At 36.7% G+C, this 25,708-nt stretch overlaps 1 protein-coding gene and 1 non-coding gene across 2 annotated transcripts; both read left to right on the top strand.

Moving 5' to 3' along the window:
* Positions 1 to 18,520: 18,520 nt before the first annotated feature.
* LOC128039327 (small nucleolar RNA R71) lies at positions 18,521 to 18,627 on the top strand. The gene has a single exon (XR_008193831.1). It is a non-coding gene; the product is annotated as a small nucleolar RNA R71 (small nucleolar RNA).
* Positions 18,628 to 22,779: 4,152 nt separating this feature from the next.
* On the top strand, positions 22,780 to 25,708 carry LOC105787743 (probable mannitol dehydrogenase). The gene is made up of 5 exons (XM_012614292.2): positions 22,780 to 22,943; positions 24,052 to 24,165; positions 24,401 to 24,914; positions 25,079 to 25,232; positions 25,317 to 25,708. The coding sequence occupies exons 1-5, from the start codon at positions 22,846 to 22,848 to the stop codon at positions 25,520 to 25,522; spliced, it is 1,086 nt and encodes a 361-aa protein (XP_012469746.1). The 5' UTR covers positions 22,780 to 22,845; the 3' UTR covers positions 25,523 to 25,708.

The raw sequence follows: 25,708 nt of genomic DNA, 5'->3' as shown, positions 1-25,708 counted from the left end.
AGAGATAATGTACCAAGCACCCCACCCTAAGCATTTCAAATTTCAAACAGACTCTTAATTTATTATAATTTTTTCTTAAAGACAAATCGAACCTTTTGACGTGAAATAGGATGACAACCCAAGCACCCTACCCCGGTTACTCAGCCCAACATGTTCTTAAAAATTAATTCAGGTTAGCGGAGTTTTACCTAACACGTCATACAACCTTTTGACGCGAAATAGGATGACAACCCAAGCACCCTACCCCGGATACTCAGTTAGTAACGTTTTTAAGCTGCACTCATAACCACGAAAACATTAAACAAAATTTTAATAATAACTTTTTTTATGAGGACTTTAGAAAAAAAATCAAGTGTCAAAAATAAGTTTCAGTAATTACCTTAATAGTCATGAACATATTTTAGCATGCAAACATACTAAGTGTCCACTTTGTATTAAACTTGATCAATTTTACGAAAAGCAAGATAAAGTTAAATCTATGAATCATAATTATTTTTAGCCTAATAAGAATAAAATAGTAGAGATTACATCAATTATGGAAAATCCATAATTTCCTCAGAAAACAAGAATCATGCTTGTAGGTCAAGCAGTAGGAAATTTTTGGCAAGAATCTTGAGTATGAAAAGAGGCAGATAATATGGACAAAATGGAGCCTCAAGCAGCAACACCAACCAAAAATAATCACAGCAACAGCAACAACAACCAAAATCACAGCAGAAAATGACAGTAATAACGAAGAGTACCTCCCCCTACTGAAAGCACATTGTCCTCAATGTGGACGAAAAGAAATAAATAGGTAGAAAAGTTTAGAAAAACTCTCTGTGTTGTTACTGTCAATCGCATATGATGGCAATGAGCTCGGTCAGTTGCTGGCCGAAGGTTTCAAGACGGGCCTCAATGCGCTCTAAGCGTTGCTTAATGGTTTTCTTCGTATTTTTGTTCTGTTTTATCTAAGCAAAAGAAGAAAAATTTATTAATATCCAAATAAGTAATAAATAATAAAATAAAATAAAGTAATAAATAAAGTAAAGAAAATAAATAAATAAATAAATAATAAAAATTGGGTTGCCAACAAGCGCTTGTTTAACGTCGTTAGCTCGACGCCGTTATTGGATCTATGGTGGTTCCAAATGGATTTTCTCAACCGTGTGGGCTTGAAAATTCTCATAAAACGGCCTCAACCGCTGGTCATTGACTACGAACCGCTTTCCAGATTCTTCAGTCTCTATTTCAATCGCTCCATGTGTGAACACTTCAGTAACAATAAAATATCCTTGACATCATGATCGAAGCTTACCTGAGAATAACTTTAACACAGAGCTATAAAGTAAAACTTTTTGTCCTACAGAAAAATGCTTCTGAGCTATTCTCTTATCGTAAAACAACTTTGTCTTGTCTTTATAAATGCGAGCATTCTCGTAGGCATCATTGCGAATTTCTTCTAACTCTGGTGCCTGTATAACAAAAGGTAACAGTTTAGGATTTGGAGAGAATAACTCATTGACAGATTCAAATTCATCAAGTTCAGAATTATCTCCATAAATTGATTGAAAATTCTCTTCCACCAAAGAGTCAATTATGTCGATACGATTTACGCTCAAGATTTCGCTTGGATGGCAAATGGAGTCGTAGACATTAAACTTTACGATCTCCCCATCAAACTCCATTCTGAGAGTTCCATTTCGAACGTCGATTTTAGTACTAGCTGTACTAAGGAACGGTCGACCCAGCAGGAGATCTGAAGATCCAAGAGTGCTATCCTCCTCCATTTTGATTACATAAAAATCTGCAGGGAAAATAAGCTCGTTAACTTTTACCAGAACATTCTCAACGACTCCTTCTGGATGTACAACAGACCTGTCCGACAAATGAATGATAACACTTGTTTTTGTCAAAAAACCTGATTTAAGTGATTCATAAATAGAATATGACATTACATTTATAGAAGCCCCTAGATCACACATAGCCCTCTTAATTCCCAGATGGCCTATTTTGCATGGTATTGCAAACATGCCCTTATCCTTGCATTTTGCCAACATTTTCCGCTGTAACACTGCAGATACATTCTCACCAACATTCACCCTTTCATTTCTTAATTGCCAGATGGCCTATTTTGCATGGTATTGCAAACATGCTCCTATCCTTTCATTTTGCTGGCATTTTCCGCAATAACACTGCGGATACATTCTCACCAACATTCACCCTTTCATTATCTGTTAATTTTCACTTGTTGGTGCAAAGTTCTTTAAGAAATTTAGCATACTGTGGTATTTGCTTGATGGCGTCCAACAGCGGAATGTTGATCTCGACATTCGTAAATGTTTCGAGGAATTCCTTATCCTCTTTACCTCTTCGACACTGGTTGAATCGTTCTGGAAATAGAGATTGAATTTTAGGCAATGGAGGCTTCGGTCGGACTTGTTCGTCTTTCTCAAGTTTTTCCTGGGCGATTTCTTGGCCAAGATTCCTGTCAGGAATTGGTTCCAGTACCTTTCCGCTTCGCAACGTTATTGCATTTGCATTTTGTCCAGGGTTTGTTTCTATTTGTGACGGCAGCTTCCCTTGAGAGGTTAATTTCTCGATCGATGTGGTCAACTCTCTGATGGACGCCTCGGTTTTCTGTTAAAAATCCTTCATCTCTTTTTGGAAATTAAGAGTTTGCTGTTGAAAATCAAGAACATTAGTTGCTAACTTATTGACCATGGTTTCTAGAAAATTACATGAACCTTGCGGCTATTGTGAAAATCGATTTTGGTATCGATGGTTATTTCGTGGATTGGTCCCATAACTTAAGTTAGAATGGTCCCTCCACCCTGGGTTGTAGGTATTAGCGTAGGGGTCGTATTGCCTTTGTGGTGGCCCAGGGAAATTTCCCACAGCATCCAGATGGGCCATGGTATTATCATACAAACTGAGACATGCATCAATTGCATGATTAGGTGTAGTATATATTTCACATAACCGGGCTGCCTTCACTTTTTTTGCAATAAAAGAGTTCATCATATTAGTAAGTCTATCAACTTTATCCTCTAGGGTTGAATTACTTAGCTGGTGAACCCTTCTAGGGGGTTCAGTATTGGCTCGAAACTGCTGAGAATTTGCAGCCATTGTGGAGATCAAGTCTTTCACTTGTTGAGGAGTCATGTTGACCAATGCTCCTCCACTAGCGGCGCCTACCATATTCATCTCTATGGGCTTCAAACCTTCGTAAAAATATTGGTGGAGAGATTGCTTCGTTATACTACGTTGTGGGCAGCTTACACACAACTTCTTAAACCGCTCCTAATAATTGTAAAGGGACTCAGCTTCTTTTTGCCTTATTCCAATGATCTCTTTTCTTAGCTCAGCTACTCGAGATGCTGGAAAAAAACCTGTTCAGAAACAAACGAGATAGATCAGCCCAAGTTGTAATAGATCCAGGGGTAAATAAAATAACCATTCCTTAGCGGAATCTGCTAGGGAGAAAGGAAAGCACTAATTTAATCGATCCTCGTTACCCCGAGGTTTCATGCTAAGACAAACCATCTGAAACTCTTTCAGATGCTTGTGGGGATTTTCATTTTGCAACCCATGAAAAGTTGGCAGCAACTGGATTAAACCTGACTTCAACTCAAAATCAGCATCCACAGTAGGATACGAATGCAGAATGGCGGTTGTTCTACCGGACCTTCGACCAGTTACTGAATCGTTTGAGCCGTTGGTTGGTATGCTAGATTCGGGTTTTCGTTAACCCTAGCGTTAAGCACTTCTTCTGGTGAGTCGACTTCTACTTTTTCGCTTTCAAGTGTTCGAGTAGGGTTTTTGTTAACCCTAAACTCAGCTTCGTCGTCGGCTTCCATTTCTAGCGGTGGGTTACTTTAAGTTCCAACCACCGCTGACTGCTTTTTCTGTAACTTTGTCTTCTTGCAATAGGCTGTAGCAGTCTTCTAAATTTTTGAATCGAACGCAAGAGTACTTGGAGTAGATCTGGTCATAAGAAATAAAAAACAAGATTAGTACGTTGCTAGTCCCCGGTAACGGCGCCAAAATTTGATGTGGTCGTTGAAAGCAACAAAAATATCCTATCCCTAATAAATAATGAAAAAGAATAGTAAAAGGGAAATAGGGTCAAATCCTCAGGGACTGGATTTGCACAATGTCTTGTTCTGTGAAATCCAAGGCAGAATCTTTCCCAAGAAAACTTGCGTTCCTGGAAAAAAATAAGAAAATAATATAATTAAAGGTTTGGATCGGGAAACAAAAAATAAAATAAAAACAGAATTAAGAATATTGAATTGAAAATTCGAGAAATTAAAAATAGAGTTGAGAGAAATGAAATTCTTATGGAAGATTCTAGCCTCCAGTTGTCTCGTTCCGCCTTGGGTTCAATCCTCGACTTTTAGATGATCCTTCCCAAATCGAATAAGCCAGTTATGGTGGAAAACGATGCCTACGACCACCAGCTCTAAGGATTTAGACGTATGATTTAGTGGAACCTGACTCTAGCCAACAATCACTTCTGTGGGATCGTCTTATGTTAGATCAACGCTTCTCAATGGCGAATCACACGCCATTTTATCTTTTGGGCTCGCCAACCTCTGACGCAGTAAGCTAACGAACCGGCTGTGCAACCTTCTCAAAACATGCAAAGCGGCCGCCTTTGCATACGTTGAAAAGCTTACTTCTTAAGGGACATGGACGAAGCGTCAGCCCTATAGTGCGGAGAAACGATGAATACTCAGCGAGGAGGCTAAGTACGGACTCTAAGCCTCAAGAACCCTTTTTGGTGAATATCGACAACTTTTGGCTAGATAGGTTTAGTGGCTCATGGTTGTGGTGGAAAAGAAAATAAATATAATAAAAAAGGAGATTTTATTGAAAGAAAATATGAGAAGAACAAAAGCCTAGACTTTTGGGGAGAAAGTGTTTACAGAAAAAGATGGATCTCTTTTGAGTCACTTCACCCCCTATTTATAGTGCTAGGGGAGATAGTCTAATCCTACTTAAATTCTTAGAAGATAAATACATTTAATTGAAGATAAATAAAGATAAATAAAATAAAATTCTAAAAATAATCCTTAATAATGATCTCAATATTAATTATCCTAATATAATTAAAATAGAGTTTAATAGAATAAAATCTATTCTTTTTGCATTTCAACCCTTGTGTCCTCCATGCTTGCACTTTTGGCTCCAACTTTTCCTTGTGTCGCACATTGGCCCATTTTATCTCTAAATTCACGCTTTTGGCCTTTAATTTTGCTTTTGCCTCAAATTTAGTCCCTATGAGATAAAAGATCATAAATAGCTCAAATTACCAGGATCATACTCAGAATAAATACATAATTAATACATAAAAATACATTATTCTAGAGTGTTATCAATAGGCCATGTGGAACTGGGCGTATTTTTCTTTTTATTTTGAAGCATCACACGGGCTAAAAGTGACCACACGGCCTGGCGACACGACCCTATGTCACGGCCTTGACATATGGGCGTGTCCAAGGCCATGTGAACCTTGGGCAAGATTTTTTTTGGATTTTAAATGGACACACGACCTGGAAGGGCACACATGGGCGTGTGACACGGACGTTTGACCCAACACGGGGCCTAACACGATCATGCCCTCCAAATTTAACCTAAACCCTAATTTGTTTAGCACTTTTGCTTTGTATTTTTCCATCAACCGCATCTCAACGCCGTTTGCCCCCAACTAAGCACCAATTTCCATTCGACCACCGTGTCTTCTCGCACCACTGTATATTTCTCCACCGTTAGCCACCGACTCACCATCTCCTTTAAAACCACATTCGAGCTATACCTTTTTCACGTACCAACCTCACAATATTTGTCAACCGTTTCTCACACCTATTCGACCACCACAAGCTCTATTCTGCTCATCGAGTAGTCCCTTCGTAGTCATCCCTGCTTGACTGAACTCTTCCCCTCCTCCTATCCTTTTTTCTCCGTCCCTTCACCGATTGCGCTTCCCATCCCCTTTCACCGCCCCTTCCTTCAAAACACCACCAAAATCAATGTCCCTCTTCCTCGAGTCTACCACACCCAACCACTTGTGCCTCAGTTTTCTTATTTCAACCGTCAACAACACCCCAACCTCACACCTATCTGACCACCACAAGCCCTATTCCACTCTTCGACTAGTTCCTTCATAGTCACCCCTGCTTGACGAACACTTTCCCTTCCCCCTCTCTTTTTTCCTTCATCCCCCTAACTGACAGCGCTCCCTGTCCTTTCCTTCAAAAACTACCAAAACCACTGTCCCTCCTCCTCTCCGAGTCTAACACGCACAACCACCCGCGCCTCCCTTTTCTTATTTCCATTGTCAACAACACCCTAACCTCCCCTAGATCTACACCGTGTACAACCCACTTCCCCCACAATTTCCTTCACCGGCCATTTCTACTAGCCCACCATTCGATCTTTCCTCTTCGTCAACATCACTGCTCGCGTCGGTAGCCACATCTCTGTCCATAACCACTACCATCTTCCAACTATAACCCTGAACAGTCCTTTCATTTCCCTTATTTTATTATATTTATTTGACTATTATTATTATCATTATTATTATCAGTTTTATTTTTATTATCTTTAGTATAATGCGTGAGCTTACTATTGTAATTAAAATTTTTAGGTTTAGTTATAATTTTATTATTATTGTTGTTCCTATTTGATTCTAATTAGTATTAGTTCTAGTTGAAATTAGGAGTAGACTCTTAGTTTGGTTATGTGATTTGGCTTTCGTCATTGGTTGTCGTTGGTTGAGTTGGTTGCCAATGTGTTCTATTTTTTCATGTTTATTTGTCCATGTGCTATTTCATTTGTAGTGATGTTGCATTATTCGGTTGTTATCCATTCTTACAGGTATATTATGACTAATACCAAAGGTAAGACTAAGACCATCGTCCCCGCTTCAAAAGGGTGAAAAACACTTGGGGAGATTTTATCCTTGGCCACTCATTCAGTCGCGAGACATTTGTGTCTTCAATCATTCTTAGGTTCACATGAGGACCAATATTAGTAGCTGAAGGCGCGACCATTGGGTTTAGGTCATTGTCGAGATTAAGAGGCATTAGAGGTGATCCATTTGGGTGACCGGGTTCAGGCCCTCATCGACACAGCTCCATGGGATCGATTTTTCACCATCGTTGAGTTGACTTATTCAGAGCTCACACAAGAGTTATATTCTACATTCTTCCTTCAACAGGCGATGTCGTAGTAAGATGAGCCACCCACTATTTCCTTCAAGCTCGGGGGTGTGACATACTATCTGAGCGTCTCAGGTTTTGAAGCCGCAGTTGGACTCTATTATGAGAAATTTATGAGAACTGAGAGGTTCTCCACATTCTACCAGCACATCCATCAGTCACTTTCTCTCTATTAGATTGGCATTGCTGCGACTGCAATACCATATAACCCGAGTCAGTTGAAGGTAACTTCTCTACCTCCAGCGCTGCACTACATCCATGTCATTTTGGCGCACACATTGACCGTTTGGAGGGAGAACACTAGGGTTATCGATAGTTATGGTGCCTATTTTCTTTAGAGAATGGCGATGCGATGCTTATTTGATCTTGCATACTTCATCGCCTTATCTTTTTGCCACAGTCTGATCGTAGTAGGAAGGGTCCTATTTGTTTGAACTCTTACGTGACTCACCTAGCAAGGTATTTTGGCCTCATTGGTACTTCGGAACAGACATCCTCCTTTACACTAGTTGGATAGATGATATTGCAGGGATTATCGATTATGAGTCATATGAGGATGATTGAGTGAGAATATGGAGTGGGTCTCCATCAATATAGATGATCTCATTCTGATCGTCAAGATGAGCACGAGGAGTTTCTCGATGATGATCCTTCTCACCATGAGGACCAACCTTATTATCCACCTCCGAGTTACCTGACCGCTGCTCTCGCTATTACACTCGAAGATCTCTCCGAACGGTTTGACCATTGTGGGCAGCGATGCTTTGAGTGGTTCGATAGCATCGACGGGACTTTGCATCAGATTCACCAGTACCTTCATATCTCTAATTCTGATTATGCACCACACGATCACAACGCCTCTTACAACGACGATCACTATTTTTTTGCTCGGAAACATGCACTTCATTTAGATTTTCCCACAATGCTGGTTTTCACTATTCTGACGATTTCATCCAAATTCAGGGCAGTTTCAATTCTCTTCCTCTCTTTTGATATTGTAGTTATTCTATGCTTATATCTTTTTATACATTGAGGACAATGTACATCTTAAGTGTGGGGCGGTTGTTTGTATATCTATGATAAAATCTCTTAATTATTTGTTTCGTTTAAGTAATTTTCTCATACCCTTCATTAGAGTAAATTATTTTATTTGAATTTGATGGTCACTAAACTAACTATAATTACGACAAAGGCAAGCGCACCTATCGAACAATAGTATAGCTATGGTGAGTAACGAATATCGTATCCATGAGGACTAAAAGTACTAGTAATTACCGTTTTTCTATTATTTAACCGATAAATTGAAATGATTGTTTTTGATCTAAAATTAACTAAACTAATTTACTAAGAACGCATCAGAGAATGAAATAGGAAAACAATCGAAGATAATCAATAAGATAGAAAATACCAGGAAAGAATCCACCTAGACTTCACCTATTGTTATGAATCTGAATTAAACGACTTATTCACTTGTATCTTAATTCGTAGAAATCACTGAATTATGTTAATATCTTGTTCAAGAGTAAGAACAACTGACTCTAGGTTGATTGATTGAAATTTCTTTCTAATTAAAACCCCTATTGTCGCATTAACTCGATCTATAGATTCCCCTATTAGATTTGACTCTAATCCGGTAGATTTATGTCGTCTTATTTCTAGGATTGCATGCAACTCCACTCAATTATATTAAATCTACTCTTAAACAAGGACTTTTGCTCTACTGAAATAAGCACATTAAACATGAATTAATATCCTAAAAATTGGGTTTTTTCCACCTATTGGGGAAACAGGGTGCGATATCGACACGGGCTGGCACATGAGCGTGTGGCCAGCTCGTGTAGAAATGCCCAGGCCGTGTGAATCTTAGAAACAACTCTATTCGTCTGATTTTGGCTCGTTTTTTGCTCCTTTGGCTCCCAAATGCTCCTAAGTATAGAAACATGAATTTAAAGGATTAGGAGCATCAAATTCACTAATTTACATCATTAATCATCCAAAAATGCATTAAGAATGAAATTAAAATATGTTACTTTTACAGTTTATCAAATATCCCCACATTTAAGCGTTTGCTTGTCCTCAAGCAAAATCCTCAACTCTCAATTAAAATTAATCTTTCTCAACTCATAATTCTCATCAATGATGTTTCGTCATAATTCAGAAATAATCATACATTGATAATTCAACTAAAAGAGCACTAAGGATTCAAACAATCCAAGTCAAACATTTTTAAAGCATGAAAACATAAGTATTTCCCCTTATCTAAGTAATTACCTTTTATTCAAAATCGACAAGAATCAACATCTACACTAAAGATTCATTCAAATCACTCAAAGTGTTTAACGTTCAAGAATAAACACTCAACAGTCAAACATAAAAAGTCATTACCATAGGCTTCCAACACAAATCAAAAGGTCTTTATGAGGTTGTAATGGGGCTTAGGTTAAGGGTGTGGAGAAAGGCTGAAAAAGTTGGTTAAAAATCGAGATCGAATTGATAAATTACCAAACTAGAAAAATAAACAAATGCTGAATTAAAAAAATTACATCAATTGAAAACTATTCAAGGATAAAAATGAGCTTCTTCTCAAAATATGAATTCAACTGTTCAAGCTCAATCAACATAGAACTAAATAATAATCAATATTTTTTTCGATTTTTTTTCAATAAGAAATAATCAGCAAATCAAACAAAAGATTATAATTAGGCAACTAACTAAATCAAATCTCGACAAAAAGGGAGTCAATAAAATGAGAAAAAATTTTAGCGAAAAAAATGAGTTATGGGTTAATATTAATGGGTAAATCAAGAAACGGTGTGTTAGGCTCAACGGGGTTCACTAAAGGTTAATTATGTAGGTAGGCTTTTTATGAGATAAGTGGGTTAAAACGTAAGTGCCTTTATCATCTCAGTATATCAAATTAAAGGTGTGGTCTCGACATGCATAATCGAAACAAGTTTTAGAATAACAAATCAAATTGACACACTCATAACCAATAATAAAAATGAGCAAGAAAAATGTATGCTTTAAAGGCTCAAAATCTCACACAAAATTATGGTTTTTGATGTCAAACTTGTAAATTTAAAACTTCAAGGTAATACCTCAATTCAGGGAAACAACGTAAAATTTTTAATTCTAAAAATAAACTTATCATGCTTGATTCTCTCATGTCTTAAAGTTTAAAACAACCAATGCACAAATATCTATGAATTTAATCCAAAACACATTAATAAAACCATAAATCAATAAAATTCATTCTAAAAGAAGTATAAGAAAATTACTTAAACACAATACATAATTTAGGGATTTCTAATAATTATATAAATAACCTCTCCACACTTAAAATATACATTGTCCTCAATGTACAAATAGATATAATCACAAGATAAATAGAATATCATAAGATGGAGAAAACTAAAATTGCATTGAATATTGGATGAAATCCTAAAATAGTGAAAAGCTAAATTGTAGTCAAATCTAAATGTAAAGCATGATACCGAGCAAACTAATAAGAAAATAAACACAAATAATGAAGAAGATTAAGGGTTACTAGCTCGATTAGAAACAACCATAAAAATAAAAATATAGTTCAAAAGAGAAAGACGAAATAAGTCTATAAAAATAACAATAAACAAAAACATAAAAGTAAAAATAAAAATAAAAATAAAACAAATAAGCTTAATGGTCCTCATCATCAGAAGTGTCGGTGTCGTGAGTCGTTTGCACGAAGGAAGAGATATGGAGATGCTGACAGATCTGCTGTAATGTTGCGTCAATACTACCGAACCTCTAAAAGTAGTGGTGCTCGAAGTGAGTGAACCACTCGGAGAGGTCCGCTAAAGTAGCCGTAGAAGAAACAGGACGGTGACTCGAAGGGGAAGGATGAGGTGGGTCCTCGTGATGGAAATGGACATCATCAGTGAAGTCCTCGGGCTCATTCGGAGAGTCAGAATGAAATAATCGGTACTGAGGAGGATCTACTCCACAAAGCCGCTCGGTCATCCTCATATGGGTCATACTCGATATTCCCTGTGGGGACATTTGGTCGGCGAGTGTAAGTGTAGAGGACTGCTCTGGTGTGTCGAGGAGACCGAAGTGTTGAGCAAGTCGAGTCACATAAGGGCCTAAACAGATAGGACCCTTCCTGTTGCGGTCTGTTTGATGGCGGAAGGCGAGGGCGATGAAATAGGCTAAATGAAAAATATGCTCGGTGGCCATACTCCATAAAAAATTGGCATCGATAGTACTGACGACTCCAGTGCTCTCTCTCCTACCGATCAAAGTATGAGCTAAAAGGGCATGGATATACCATAAAGTCGGAGAGAGAGAAGTTGCCTTCGAGCGACTCGCGTCATAAGGTATTATACTCGTCGTAAGATCTGCCCAACAACTAGATGACGAGTAGTGGATGTGCCGGTGTAGGTGGAGGAAGTTCTCGACACTCATAAAATCCTCAATGTAGAGTCTCAAAGTAGTGCCAAACTCAGGGACACTTATATGGCGCACCAGGCCACCGAGTCTGAAACTGATGGTGCCCTACTCGTTATGAGTCGTCATTGTATGCTGGAGAGGAAATGTAGAGCAAAAATCTAATGTCAACTCCATGTATGTGGGCTCGATGATAGGGAATAACCAGTCCCATGAGGCTGTGGTAACAAAGGCGCACACAAGATTAGCTAACTAGACCTGTTCCAAAGTGGCCCAATCAATACATCGGCCTAAGCCGTGTGGTCCCAGTCGAAGTAATTGAAATAAGTCCTCTTGGGGACTCGCTGAAAATCGGAGATAAGGGTGGTGGGCCTTGGCGAAGGCACTCGAGGAGGAGGTCGCGCCAAGTGTCATCCACTGTTTCGAAGTGAGGATGACGACTATGGACTTGCTACGAGTGTTTGTCATGGTGCGCCTGAAAAAGAAAAGAATTCATAAATAAAACATCACCAAATATGTAAACAAAGGGCCGAGAAGGTAGAATCCAAGTTGTCAAAATAAGAATCTAATCCTAAAACAATATGTACGAACACCTAATCATTAAAAAAAACAAATGAACTTAAGCTATGAAGATTTCAACTAGAAATAATATAGATCATAATGAAGGAATAAATAAAACAACAAAATGAGAAACTAAAAGACAAAATTTAAAATAATCATAATAATAAGAAATAAAACATTAAAACAAATAATAATGAGAACATTAAGAAGAAAATAATAATAAGTATATGAAGAAAATATGATGACTTATACTAAGGACAAAAATAACAATAATAATAAGAATGCATAAATAAAAATTAACAGATACTAGAAAAATAAACAAAATAAGAAAAATAAAAAGAAATAAAGAAAAAAAATATAATATTTGAATAATGAAATAATAAAAAAGAATGAAATAAAAAATAGGAAAGGAAAACAGTGGGGGACTGACGGTGGGTGGCCGGAGCTTGGAGGGTCGTGTGGCATTGGTGGTCGGAGCAAGGGAGAAGGGCTGGGGCGAGGAGGATGTGGTCGGTAGGTGTGTACTGTGAGACAGGGGTGAAAGAGAGGGAGAAGGAAAAATGGGGGTTTAGGGCGTACGATTCGAGCATGGGAAGGTTGGATGGCGAGGCTGGTGGCACGGGGGTGGAATGGGGCTGAGTAGAGGAGGAGATGAGAGGGACATGGGGGTGTGGTTAGTGGGTCGTGCGGGTGGTTCGACAGGACTGAGAGAAGTCCGAGGGAGAGGAGAGGGGAGGGCGGTGTGTGTGTGCTGTGCGAAGGGGATGAAGGAGAGGGTGGAGGATTTGGCGAGGTAAGGAAGGGGGCGACAATAGTGGCTGGAGTGTGGAGGGTAGGGGAGCGGTGGTTGCTAGGGTTTGTGGGAAAAATGTTTAGGGAAGATGAATGTAAAAAATTTAGGGTTTGGGGTTAAAATTGGGGACACGGTCGTGTAAGAATTATGTTAGGCCACGCGGTCATGTCACACACCCGTGTGGTTTGTTTTCATCTAGTGTGCATTTTAAAAATATAGGCCCAATCTTCACACGGCCATGTGCAACCTCCTTCGCTTCTCCCACTCCTGTGTGCAATTCCACACGCCCGGGTGTCTCAGTCGTGTCTCGCACACGGCCGTGTGCCTTTTTCGTGTAACTCTCTGACTTGATTTGAAAATGAAAAAAATTAGCTCCAAGTTTCAGACTGTCTAGAACATACTCGTGTGTCCCGGCCATGTGGAACATTTTAGGCCGTGTCTCTATCAACTTTTTGAGTAATTAAGTCACAGGATTCATAAGGCTAAGGATACATCCGTGTGTCTAGGTTGTGTAGGTTACACGGCCATGTTGCCAGGCTGTATAACTCACTTTTGATTTTTTTTAAAATTTTAAAATTAAGCCTTAGGATCCACATGGCCAAGGACATGCCCGTGTGTCCAGGCCGTGTGGGTCACCCAGCCATGTCGTGTGGCCGTGTAACTCACTGTCGAACACCTTTTAGTGCATACGGCCTGGGACACGCTCGTGTGTCCAGGCTGTGTGGATCAAAAAACACACTTTTTATGAATTAATTTTAAAAATAACGTGAAATAAAATTAAGAAAATTAGCAGTGTTAACACTTGGGTTGCCTCTCGAGAAGTACTTATTTAAAGTCTAAGCTCGACTTACCTTGTGCGCACAACTACGAAGGTTCGCGAAGCCGAAGTTCCTCTCTATCATTTCTAAATTCGTCACCACTATAAAGTTTGAGTCGATGATTGTTTACCTTGAACGTGGCATATGCTGGATGGGTTACCTCTATCGTAACGTTTGGGAAAACAATTTGTACTACGAATGGGCCTGACCATCTTGATTTTAGCTTTCCAGGAAACAACTTGAGCTTTGAATTTTATAAAAGGACAAGATCTCCAATTGTGAATTGTTTGGGCTGCTTCAAATGAGCATCGTGGCGTCGCTTTGTCACTTCTTTATATAGTCGCGAGTTCTCGTAAGCATTCACTCGCCACTTCTCTAACTCGTTCACCTGTATCAATCTCTTCTCACCTGCAAGTTTAAGATCATAGTTTAGGAATTTTATTGCCCAGAATGATTTGTGCTCGAGTTCAAGCGATATATGTCAACTTTGTTCATATTCAAATTTGTAAGGAGATGTTCCTATGGGTGTTTTATAAGCAATCCTATAAGCCCATAAAGCTTCATATACTTTTATTGCCTAATCATTTTTATTTGACTCTACAATTTTTTCTAGGATACGTTTGAGTTCTTGATTCGTAACTTCAACTTGTCCACTAGTTTGAGGGTGATAAGGGGTAGCTGTTCTATGATGTAGCCCATACTTTTTAAAAATTTTATCAAATTGAGCATTACAAAAATGCGTACCCCTATCACTAATAATCGCTCTAGGTTTTCCAAATCAAGAAAAGAGCTTCTTAAGAAATTGAACTATCACTCTTGTTTCTTTGGTAGGTAAAGCTTGAGCTTCTACCCATTTTGACATATAATTGATTGCTACTAGGATGTATTTATTACCAAACGAGCTAGGAAATGGGCCCGTAAAATCAATGCCCCGGATGTCAAAAGTTTCACATGAAAGCATATAAATTTGAGGCATTTCATCATGTTTAGAAATATTACCTGTTCTTTGGCATCTATCACAAGAAGCAACATACCTGTTAGCATCCTTGAACAGTGTGGGCCAATAAAAACCTGATTTAAGTGTTTTATTGCTGTTCTAGTCCCACTGTAATGTCCTCTTGTTGGTCCTGAGTGACAATGTTCCAAAATTTTACTTGATTTCGATTTTGTAACACACCTCCAAATTACTTGATCTGTATATACACGAAAAAGAAAAGGATTTTCCCAAATATAAATTTTCACATCGGCAAAGAATCGCTTCTTTTGATGATGTGTCAACCCTTTTGGTAGGATGTTAGTAGCTAAGTAATTTACGATATCTGCAAACCAATGGACTTCATAATCGGTTATAACCAAGAGTTGTTCCTCAAGAAACGAGTCATTTATCTCATTCTCATTAAGCTCTTTGAAATGTGAATTCTCTAGTCTGGAAAGGTGATCTGCTGCAAGATTTTCAGCTCCTTTCTTATCTTGGATTTCCAAATCAAAGTCCTACAATAATAAAATTCGTCTTATAAGTCGAGGTTTTGCATCTGATTTAGTTAGGAGATAACGAAGAGTTGAATGGTCAGTGTAAACAAGAACTTTAGATAATATCAAATATGGTCTAACTTTATCGAATGCAAAAACCACAACTAGCAATTATTTTTCTGTAGTAGTGTAATTTTCTTGTGCATATGTCAACGTCTTGCTGGCATAATAAATTGGCTTAAAATGCTTGTCTCTTCGTTGTCCAAGAACTGCACCTAGTGCAAAATCAATCGCATACACATTAGTTCAAAGGGTAAATTCCAATTAGGTGCAACCACAATCGAAACATTAATTAATTTTTCTTTAAGAGTATTAAATGCTTCTAAACATTCCTAATTAAATTTGAATGTCACATCTTTTTCTAGCAAATTAGTTAAAGGCTTAACTATTTTAGATAAATCTTTGATAAACCTTCTATAAAATCTAGCCTGTCTTAAAAAGCTTCTAATAGCCTTAACTAAACTAAGGGGAGGTAGTTTTTCGATAGTTTCAATTTTTACTCTATCAACCTCAATCCCTTTACTAGAAATTTTATGGCCCAACACAATCCTTTCTCGAACCATGAAGTGACATTTTTCCCAATTTAGCACAAGGTTTGTTTCCTCATATCTCATTAGAACTTGTTTTAAGTTTTTAAGACAAAGATGAAAAGAATTACCGAATACCAAGAAGTCATTCATAAATACCTCTATAATGTCTTCTACAAGTTCATCAAAGATGGCCAACATGCAACGCTGAAAAGTAGCAGGAGCATTACATAATCCAAAAGGCATTCTTTGATAAACAAATGTACTATACGGACATGTAAATGTCATTTTTTTTCTTGGTCCTCGGGAGCTATCAGGATTTGAAAGTAGCCAAAGAGTTTATCTAGGAAGCAATAATACATATGCCCAGATAATCTTTCCAACATTTGATCTATGAATGGCAAAGGAAAATGATCTTTTCTCGTGGAATCGTTCAACTTCCTATAGTCAATACAAACTCTCCATCCCGTGACTGTTCTCGTTGGAATCAACTCGTTCTTCTAGTTGGCTACAACAATCATGCCTCCCTTCTTAGGAACAACCTGCACAGGACTCACCCAAGTACTATCAGAAATAGAATAAATAACTCCAGCATCTAGAAGTTTAATTACCTCAGCCTTAACGACTTCCTTCGTGTTAGGATTTAGCCATCTTTGAACTTGCACACATGGTTTGTATTCATCCCCCATTAAAATTTTATGGGTGAAAAAATAAGGACTAATCCCTCTAATGTCAGAAATCTTCCAGGCTATAACTATTTTATGCTCCTTTAATACTTGCAATAACTTATCTTTCTCATTTGACTTCAAATCTGAAGCAATAATCACTGGTAATTTAGAATTGTTTCCAAGAAACGTATACTCTAGGTGATTTGGTAATTACTTCAGTTTCAATTTGGGAGGTTCTTCAATAGAAGATTTTAATTTTAATTCATCGTTTACCTCAATGCCCTCATAATTCTTCTGTTTCAGTGAAGATTCATTAGAATCTAAATCAATTTTTATCTCACTTATCACAGTAGTATCGTCATCTACCTCATCTCCTTAGACAAAACACAATTCCAACGTGTCATTATGAACAATTTCCTATAATGAATCTTGAATAACATGGTCTATAGAGTCAATAAAATAACAGGAATCATCTTGTTCTCTAGAGAATCACATGACATCATAGATTTTAAAAATAATCTCTTCATCACCTACCCTAAGCACAAATTTACCATCACCCACATCAATGATAGCTCTAGCAGTCGCTAAAAAATGGCGACGTAAAATTAAAGGCACCTCAACATCCTCATCCATGTCAAGCACAGCAAAATCAATAGGGAATATGAATTTATCTACTTTTACAAGGACATCTTCAATAATACCCCTAGGATATTTAACAAATCTATCAGCTAATTGAATACTCATCCTAGTGGGTTTTAGTTCCTCAAGACCAAGCTGCTTGAACATTTTATAAGGCATCAAATTAATGTTAGCACCCAAATCAGCTGATGCTTTCTCAATGTTTAAACTACCAATAAAATAAGGAATAGTAAAACTTTCTGGATCTTTCAGCTCAGTTGGTAGTTTATTTTGGAGAATAGCTTAACATTCCTCGTTGAGTTCCAAAGTGGATAGCTCTTCGAACTTCCTTTTATTTGTTAATATCTCCTTAAAAATTTTTACATATGTGGGCATCTGTAAGATAACTTCAACAAAAGGTAAGTTAATATGCAACTGTTTGAAAAGTTCAAGAAATTTACCAAATTGTGCATCCATGCGGTCTTTCGTCAACTTTGCCGGATATGGGATCGGTGGTTTGTATTATTTAAGTACTGGTGTTTGAATCACTTCGGGATTTACCCCCTCGTCATTTTCCTTATCAGATTCCTGTTGCAACTTTTTTTCAGGTTCAGCCAACACTTTCCCATTCTTTAGTGTAACTGCTTTCACATGCTTTTTTGGGTTAGGTTCGGTGTTACTAGGTAAACTACCTTGCTGCCTTTTTGAAACCAATTTAGCAAGCTGCCCAATTTGATTATCAAGCCTATAAATTGACGCTTGTTGATTTTTCAAGGTTGTCTCAATGTTTTGAAAACGGGTCTCTGACACCGAAATAAATTTTACCAATATTTCTTCAAGGTTCGGTTTCTTCTCTTACTGATAGGGTTGTTGAAAGCCTTGAAGGGGTTGTGGTCTTTGGTTTCCTTGACCACCCCATGAGAAATTTGGATGGTTCCTCCATCCTGCATTATAATTATTATTATAGGGGTTATTTTGAGCTCTAGAATTATTACCAATATAATTTATTTGCTCATTCTCCATGTTAGGACCGAAAGGTAAATATTTTGGATTATTTATTCCACCTCCATTTGCATCACATTGCATCACCGGATGTACCTGCATAGAAACACATAAACCATCAATTTTTTTATTTAAAAGTTCTACCTGATTCGATAACATGGTGACCACATCTAAGTTAAAAACATGGCCTGTTTTCATCGACTTCGTCCTCATGACTTGCCACTGATAATTATTCAGTGACATCTCCTCTCTAAACTCATAAGACGCTTCAGGTGTTTTATTGTTCAGAGTACCACTGGCTGCTGCATCGATTAACTGCCTAGTTCAGGGATTCAAACCGTTGTAGAAGGTTTGAACTTGTAGCCATAGAGGTAACCCATGGTGAGGGCACCGTCTCAGTAAGTCCTTATACCTCTCCCATGCATCATATAGGGTCTCTAAGTCGATTTGAACGAAGGAAGAGATATCATTCCTCAACTTGGCTATCTTAGCCGGTGGAAAATATTTCAGTAGGAATTTCTCGGTCATTTGATCCCACGTAGTGATAGAATCTCGTGGTAAAGAATTCAACCACTGTTTAGCTTTGTTCCTCAACGAGAAGGGGAATAACCGTAGGCGAATGGCGTCGTAAAAAATGTCATTAATCTTGAAAGTGTTACAGGCTTCCAGAAAATTAGCCAAATGAGTATTTGGATCTTCGTCTTGCAAACTATTGAACTGAACAAATTGTTGTACCATCTGAATAGTGTTCGACTTCAGTTCGAAATTATTCGCAGCAATGGTGGGTCTCACAATACTCGATGCAGCCCCAGTTAAAATGGGCTGGGCATAATTGTACATAGTACGAAGAGCAGGATTTGGATTTGCAGGATTCGCAACAACTGTAGGAGATAGCTGATTATTCTGATTATCACCCATATCCTTAGTAATAATAATAACGTCCTCTTGCTCGTCTACTATACTTTGTCGACTCTGCTTTGCTTCTTTACGATTTCTGTGAGCTGTACTTTCAATCTCACTGTCAAATATAATGGTCCCGACGAGTTTCTTCTAGTTATAAACTAGAGGAACCTGCCAGAAGCAAATAAAAGAAAAATTAGAAAACAAAAATTAAACTAAAAACAAAAATGAAATGAAATAAAAATAAATGGCTAAATTAATAAAAAACAAGTGTTCCTAATATTTTAGTTCCCAGCAATGGTGCCAAGAACTTGATGGTTACTAAACTAACTATAATTACGACAAAGGTAAGTACACCTCTCGAGCAATAGTATAGCCATGGTGAGTAGGGAATATCGTATCCAAAAGGACTAAAAGTACTAGTAATTACAATTTTTCTATTATTTAACCGATAAATTGAAATGATTGTTTTTAATCTAAAATTAACTAAACTAATTTACTAAGAACGCAACAGAGAATGAAATAGGAAAACAATAGAAGATAATCAATGAGATAGACAATACCCAGGAAAGAATCCACCTAGACTTCACCTATTATTCTGAATTTGAATTAAACGATTTATTCACTTGTATCTTGATTCGTAGAAATCCCTAAATTATGTTAATATCTCTTTCGAGAGTAAGAACAACTGACTTTAGGTTGATTAATTGAAATCTCTTTCTAATTAAAACCCCTATTGTCGCATTAACTCGATCTATGAATTCCCCTATTAGATTTGACTCTAATCCGGTAGATTTATGTCGTCCTATTTCTAGGATTGCATGCAACTCCACTCAATTATGTTAAAATCTACTCTTAAACAGAGACTTTTGCTTCATTGAAATAAGCACATTAAACATGAATTAATATCCTAAAAATATTAAAACATGAAATAAGTATACATAATTGAGAACAAAAATTAAGTATTTATCGCGTAAAAGTAGGAATTAAATAATAAGATTCATCATAGGTTTCATCCTCCATAGCTATCCAGGGAATTTAGTTCATAATCTAGAATGAAAACATCTTAAAGTTAGGATAACAATAAGATATAAAGAAACTCAATAAAACTTCGAAGGAAATTAAATGGAGATCTTCAATCTTGAAGGAGATCCGCTTCCGAGTTGATTTTAATGGCATTCTTCGAGTTTTTTCTTTGATTTTCTCTGAGTACCCCCTCATGTCTTCTTCTAATTGGTATTTATAGACTTCAGAATGCTCAGAAAGCCTAAAAATTGAGTTTTTTTCCTCGTATTTGGAAAGTAGGGTGCGATATTGACACGGGTTGGCACATGGGCATGTGGCCAGCCAGTGTGTCTCACACGGGCGTGTGGCCAGCCCGTGTGGAAATGCCTAGGCCGTGTGGATCATGAAAACAACTCTATTCATCTGATTTTTGCCATTTTTCACTCATTTCGCTCCCAAATGCTCTCCTAAGTATAGAAACATGAATTTAAAGAATTATGAGCATAAAATTTACTAATTTACATCATTAATCATCCAAAAATGCATTAAGAATGAGATTAAAATATGTTACTTTTACAAACTTATCATAATTTTTTATTGATGTTGTTTTGGATTAATTTGTGGATTGTTATGTATTGGTTGATTTATACTTTAAGACATGAGAGAGTCAAACATGATAAGTTGTTTTTCAGAAATAAATATTTTAGGTTGTCTCCCTGAAATAATAAATTATTTTGAAATTTGAAATTGCAAGTTTGACATCAAAATCATAATTTTTTGTGAGCTTTTGAGCCTATAAAGCATATATTTTATTTCGTGCTCATTTTATTTTTGGTTGTGAGTATGTCAACTTGATTTGTTATTCTAGAACTTGCTTTGATTATGCATATGGAGACCACATTATTGATTTGATATACTGAGATGATAAAGGCACTTAGGATTTAACTCACTTAACCTGTAAAAAGCTTACCCATTGAATTAACCCTTAGTAAGCCTCGTTAATCCTAACACATTTTTTCCTAATCCGATAATGTTAACCCATAACTCATATTTATGTTGTAAAATTATCATTTTTATTGACTCCCTTTTTGTCGAGATTTGATTTGGTTAGTTGCTTAACTATGTTCCATTATTTGAATTGTTGAATTTTATTTTTTTAAATCAATAAAAATCAAAATAAAAAGGAGGAAAAATAAAAATAAAAAAATAAAAATATAAAAAATATTTGATTGAACTTGAATAATTAGTTTCAAATTCTGTTGAAAAGCTCAATTTCGTTTGTGATTATTCTTGTTGATGTAATTTCTTTTAATTTAGCAATTGATTTTTTTTTCTAGTTTGGTAATTTATCAACTCAATCTCGATTATAACCAATTTTTCTGACCTTTTTCATACCCTTAATCTAAGCCCCATTACAACCATGTAATACCTCTTGATTGGTGTGTCATCTCATTTTATAGTGGTGGAGATTTGATTTTCAAGCAAGCATATGGTAATAATATTTCTCGTTTGATTGTTGAATGCATATAACTTGAACCTTAAACACCTTGAGTGCTTTGAGTGAACCTTAGTGAGGATGCCAATTCTTGTTGAGTTTGAGTTTCAAGTAATTATTGAGATAGGGGAGGTGCATATGTTTTTATGTTTTAAAAATCGCTGCTTGGATTGCTTGTGTTCTTTAGTGTCATTTTGGTTGAATTTCCAATGTATGATTATCTATAGGTTGTCCTAAAACATGATTGGTGAAAACAATGAATAAAGAAAAGTTAACTTGAATGTGGGTTGGGGATTTTGTTTGAGGACAAGCAAACACTTAAGTGTGGGGATATTTGATAAATGCCAAAAGTAACATGTTTTAGCCTCATTCTTAATGCATTTTTGGATGATTATTCGATTTAAAATGGTGAATTTTATATTCCTAATCCTTTAAATTCATATTTCAATAAATAGGAGAGCATTTGGAAGCAAAAGGTCAAAAATTTTTTTTTACCAACTTTTAAGGACCTAAAATTTTTTTTCTACAACTTTTAAAACCTTATTTTATTGTTTTGCCTAGGGCTCAAAAATGTTAAGGACGAGCTTGGTTACCCCCTAGTAGTGACACATGTCTTAGATGCCTTAGGGAGAATGTTGACGAATAGGGGAGAGCGAGCAGGACATTGGTTATCTAGACTATACATTGTGGACTAAGATGAGTGACGAGCACGTGTGTACTTGATAAAAAACTAGAGAACAGGCGAATCAGACAATGGTGAAAAGTCAAATCTCGAGTCAAACATTCGATCAAATTAGGGATCACTATATATATGATCTGCTGTATATTTTACAGATAAATTGTAACTTAAATATTATACTGAAAATTTTTGATTCATTCTTGGAACGAGAGTCCATAGATATAAATTGTGAAACTGAAATTTGTAAACAATTTTATTAAATTGTCGTAATTACCATTAAAACATCCGTTGTAACAGCTTATGGTATTGGGAGAGAATCTACAATTAATTTATTGAGCATTAAATTGAAAGATATAAATGTTAACCTCAAATAGCAATTAATTTAATAAGCATTAAATTCAAAGATATAAATGTAGAATAAAAGTATTAACCTCAAATAACACTAAACAATTAAGTATTCAGATTATAAATCCTATAAAATTCATAAATGATTAAACTTCATGAAAAGCTAAATATAAAGCCTGTTTTTAAGCTATAAAATTGAAGCTTTTGAGAAAGAAAGAACAAAAACAGATTCAAATTTTGAAGAATTTAATTCCAAAAATTAGAGATTCAAACAATGACAAGATTGCCAGAAGAAGTGCACTCCAACAAGGCTTTTGGATGGGCAGCCAAAGATAGCTCTTGTGTTCTTTCTCCCTTCAATTTTTTCACAAGGTGTTTGTTATTTACTATATGTTATCTTTAAATCTGCGTTTCTTCTTCTAAAGGGTGTTTTTTTTTAATGGTAAAATTCTATAAAATAATTTAGGTATTGTATATTTTTAGTGGATTTAGTCCGTTTATCCTAATTTAATAATTTTTAGAGAAAAGGTGTGATGATGTGATAGGATTTTTTTTACACTCTTAAAAGTATAAAAAAAAAAAGAAAAAAATGATCATATCGGTCAAATGTCAATATGTTTATGTAATATTAAAGTAGTTTTTATAAAATAAATCTTTTCAAATTATTTGATTGAATTAATGGAAATGAATCTCTGCAAAAAATTCATTTTATTATCCCGAGGTCTGGTTGGCTCCTTTGGTATCACCACCGTGCATGCAGCCAACAACCAGACCGACCTAGCGTACTCTAATACTAGTTCTCAAAATTGGTGGCCATCACCAGCTCCTTTCTCGATCTTTGCAATTGAATGGCATTCTTTGTTTTCCCTATGACATTTGTGGCGGATGCCGGCATTGATGGCTCGCCGGTGCCTTGTTTGGTGGTTGGGAGTTTGGTTGTTCTGGTGGGGCTCTTCCCATGATGGTGGGCTTCAATTTTCTGGATTTTTGTATTTTGTTCCTCATTGTGACCTTTATTTGGGTCTTGGCATGTTATTGGATTTGACCCAGTATGCATATTCATGGTTGCATGTGCCGGTGCTCTTTAATATTGGGTCTTCATCTAAAGTTCATATTAACCAGCTGAAATGGAGGATCTTCGTGTAGAAGGGATCATACACATTTACTCGACTTCTTTGAATAAATTATTAGAACCTCATTGTATGATAATGATCCCTCCAACATTTCAATTGTTTAAAAGGGGTGATGACACTTACTTTTTTCTTTAGGGTGTTCTTGGTGTTGATGTTGCTTTTTTGGTTTTAGGATCTTTTTGTATTTCTTTTGATGAAATGAGTCTCGACTTTCAATGTGTCCAAAAAAAATTATCAAATAACAGTAGAAGGACCAAATGTACTAAAACTACATAATACAAGGACCTTCGTTAAATTTTACCTTTTCTCTGTTTGTTTGCTAAACAAAAATGATGCGAGATTTGCAGGGAAACAGGGGAAAAAGATGTGACTTTCAAGGTGCTTTATTGTGGGATATGCCATTCAGATCTTCATATGGTTAAGAATGAATGGGGAAATTCCATTTATCCTCTTGTCCCCGGGTAACTCAATTGTCTCCATTCATATCTTTTGTGTTTATTCTACTATCTATAAAAATTAATTCAAAATCGTATTGTTACTCTCGACAATATGATTTCAAAGTTTGGAGCTGTGTTCTCTCCCTGAAAATACAATGTCCCTTACCATTGTACCAGCACTTATTCCAACACTTGGTTCTGTTAACTCTTTTTTATCTTCGTACATTTTCGTTGCTAAGTTGCATTAGATTTTATGCAGGCATGAGATTGTTGGTGAAGTGACTGAAATTGGATGTAAGGTTCAAAAGTTCAAAGTTGGAGATAGAGTTGGAGTTGGCTGCATGGTTGGTTCATGCCATTCTTGCGACAATTGCATGAATAATCTTGAGAATTACTGTCCCAAAATGATATTCACCTATGGGACAAAATACTATGATGGAGCTGTTACACATGGGGGTTACTCCAACATTATGGTTGTCAATGAACACTTTACCGTCAGCATTCCCGAGAACCTGCCTCTTGATGCTACTGCCCCTCTTCTTTGTGCCGGAATCACGGTGTATAGTCCGTTGAGATTCTATGGACTCGATAAGCCTGGTTTGCGTGTTGGTGTTGTTGGACTAGGAGGACTAGGCCACTTAGCTGTGAAATTTGCAAAGGCAATGGGAACCAATGTTACGGTGATCAGCACATCTCCTAGTAAGCAAAAGGAAGCATTGGAAAATCTCGGTGCCGATTCGTTTTTAGTCAGCCGAGACCAAGATCAGCTTCAGGTATGTATGGATTATAAAACCCGAGTCACTCTACGAATTTCACTTGAGACAACTTTAGTAAATTCTTCGTCAATACAATCGTGGGACGAACATGGATGAGGACATCTCAACCTCTGTCCTGTTTCTTTGTCATCGCTAGCCTTACATTCTTTTTGTATGTTTAGGCTGCCATTGGCACATTGGATGGAATCATTGATACGGTATCTGCCCAACATCCATTGTTGCCATTGCTTGGGCTGTTGAAATCTCATGGGAAGCTTGTGATTCTTGGTATTCCAGGGAAACCATTTGAGTTACAAGTATTTCCTTTGATTCAAGGTAATTTATATATATTTAAATTTGAGTCGTGAAATGGTTAATTTCGATGTTAACGGTATAATTTGTGCATCACTAAATGGACAGGGAGGAAATTATTAGGAGGAAGCATGATTGGAGGAATGAAAGAAACTCAAGAAATGATTGATTTTGCAGTTGAGCACAACATAAAAACAGACATTGAAGTTATAGCTATGGACTATGTGAATACCGCCATGGATCGCCTTCTCAAAGGTGATGTTAAATACAGATTTGTCATTGACATTGGTAACACATTGAGGCCCTCCTCTTAAAGGTGTTTCCCTTCCATTTAGATATAAAAAACATCGAGACCAGTCCCCGTAGTCTTAAATTCCGGTAGTTTTCATCTCCTTTACTATGTAATAAAATATGTTTGAGTACTTGAATTGTTTTAAAATTTTCATGTTCAGTTATGGATTGAGATAGCCTCTCTTTTTCTAGACTTTTATGTGCATTAA

Source organism: Gossypium raimondii, chromosome 2 (assembly GCF_025698545.1).
Source record: "Gossypium raimondii isolate GPD5lz chromosome 2, ASM2569854v1, whole genome shotgun sequence".
Taxonomy (NCBI): Eukaryota; Viridiplantae; Streptophyta; class Magnoliopsida; order Malvales; family Malvaceae; genus Gossypium; species Gossypium raimondii.
Note: the sequence above shows the minus strand (reverse complement) of the source record. Positions and strands in the feature narration are given on the sequence as shown.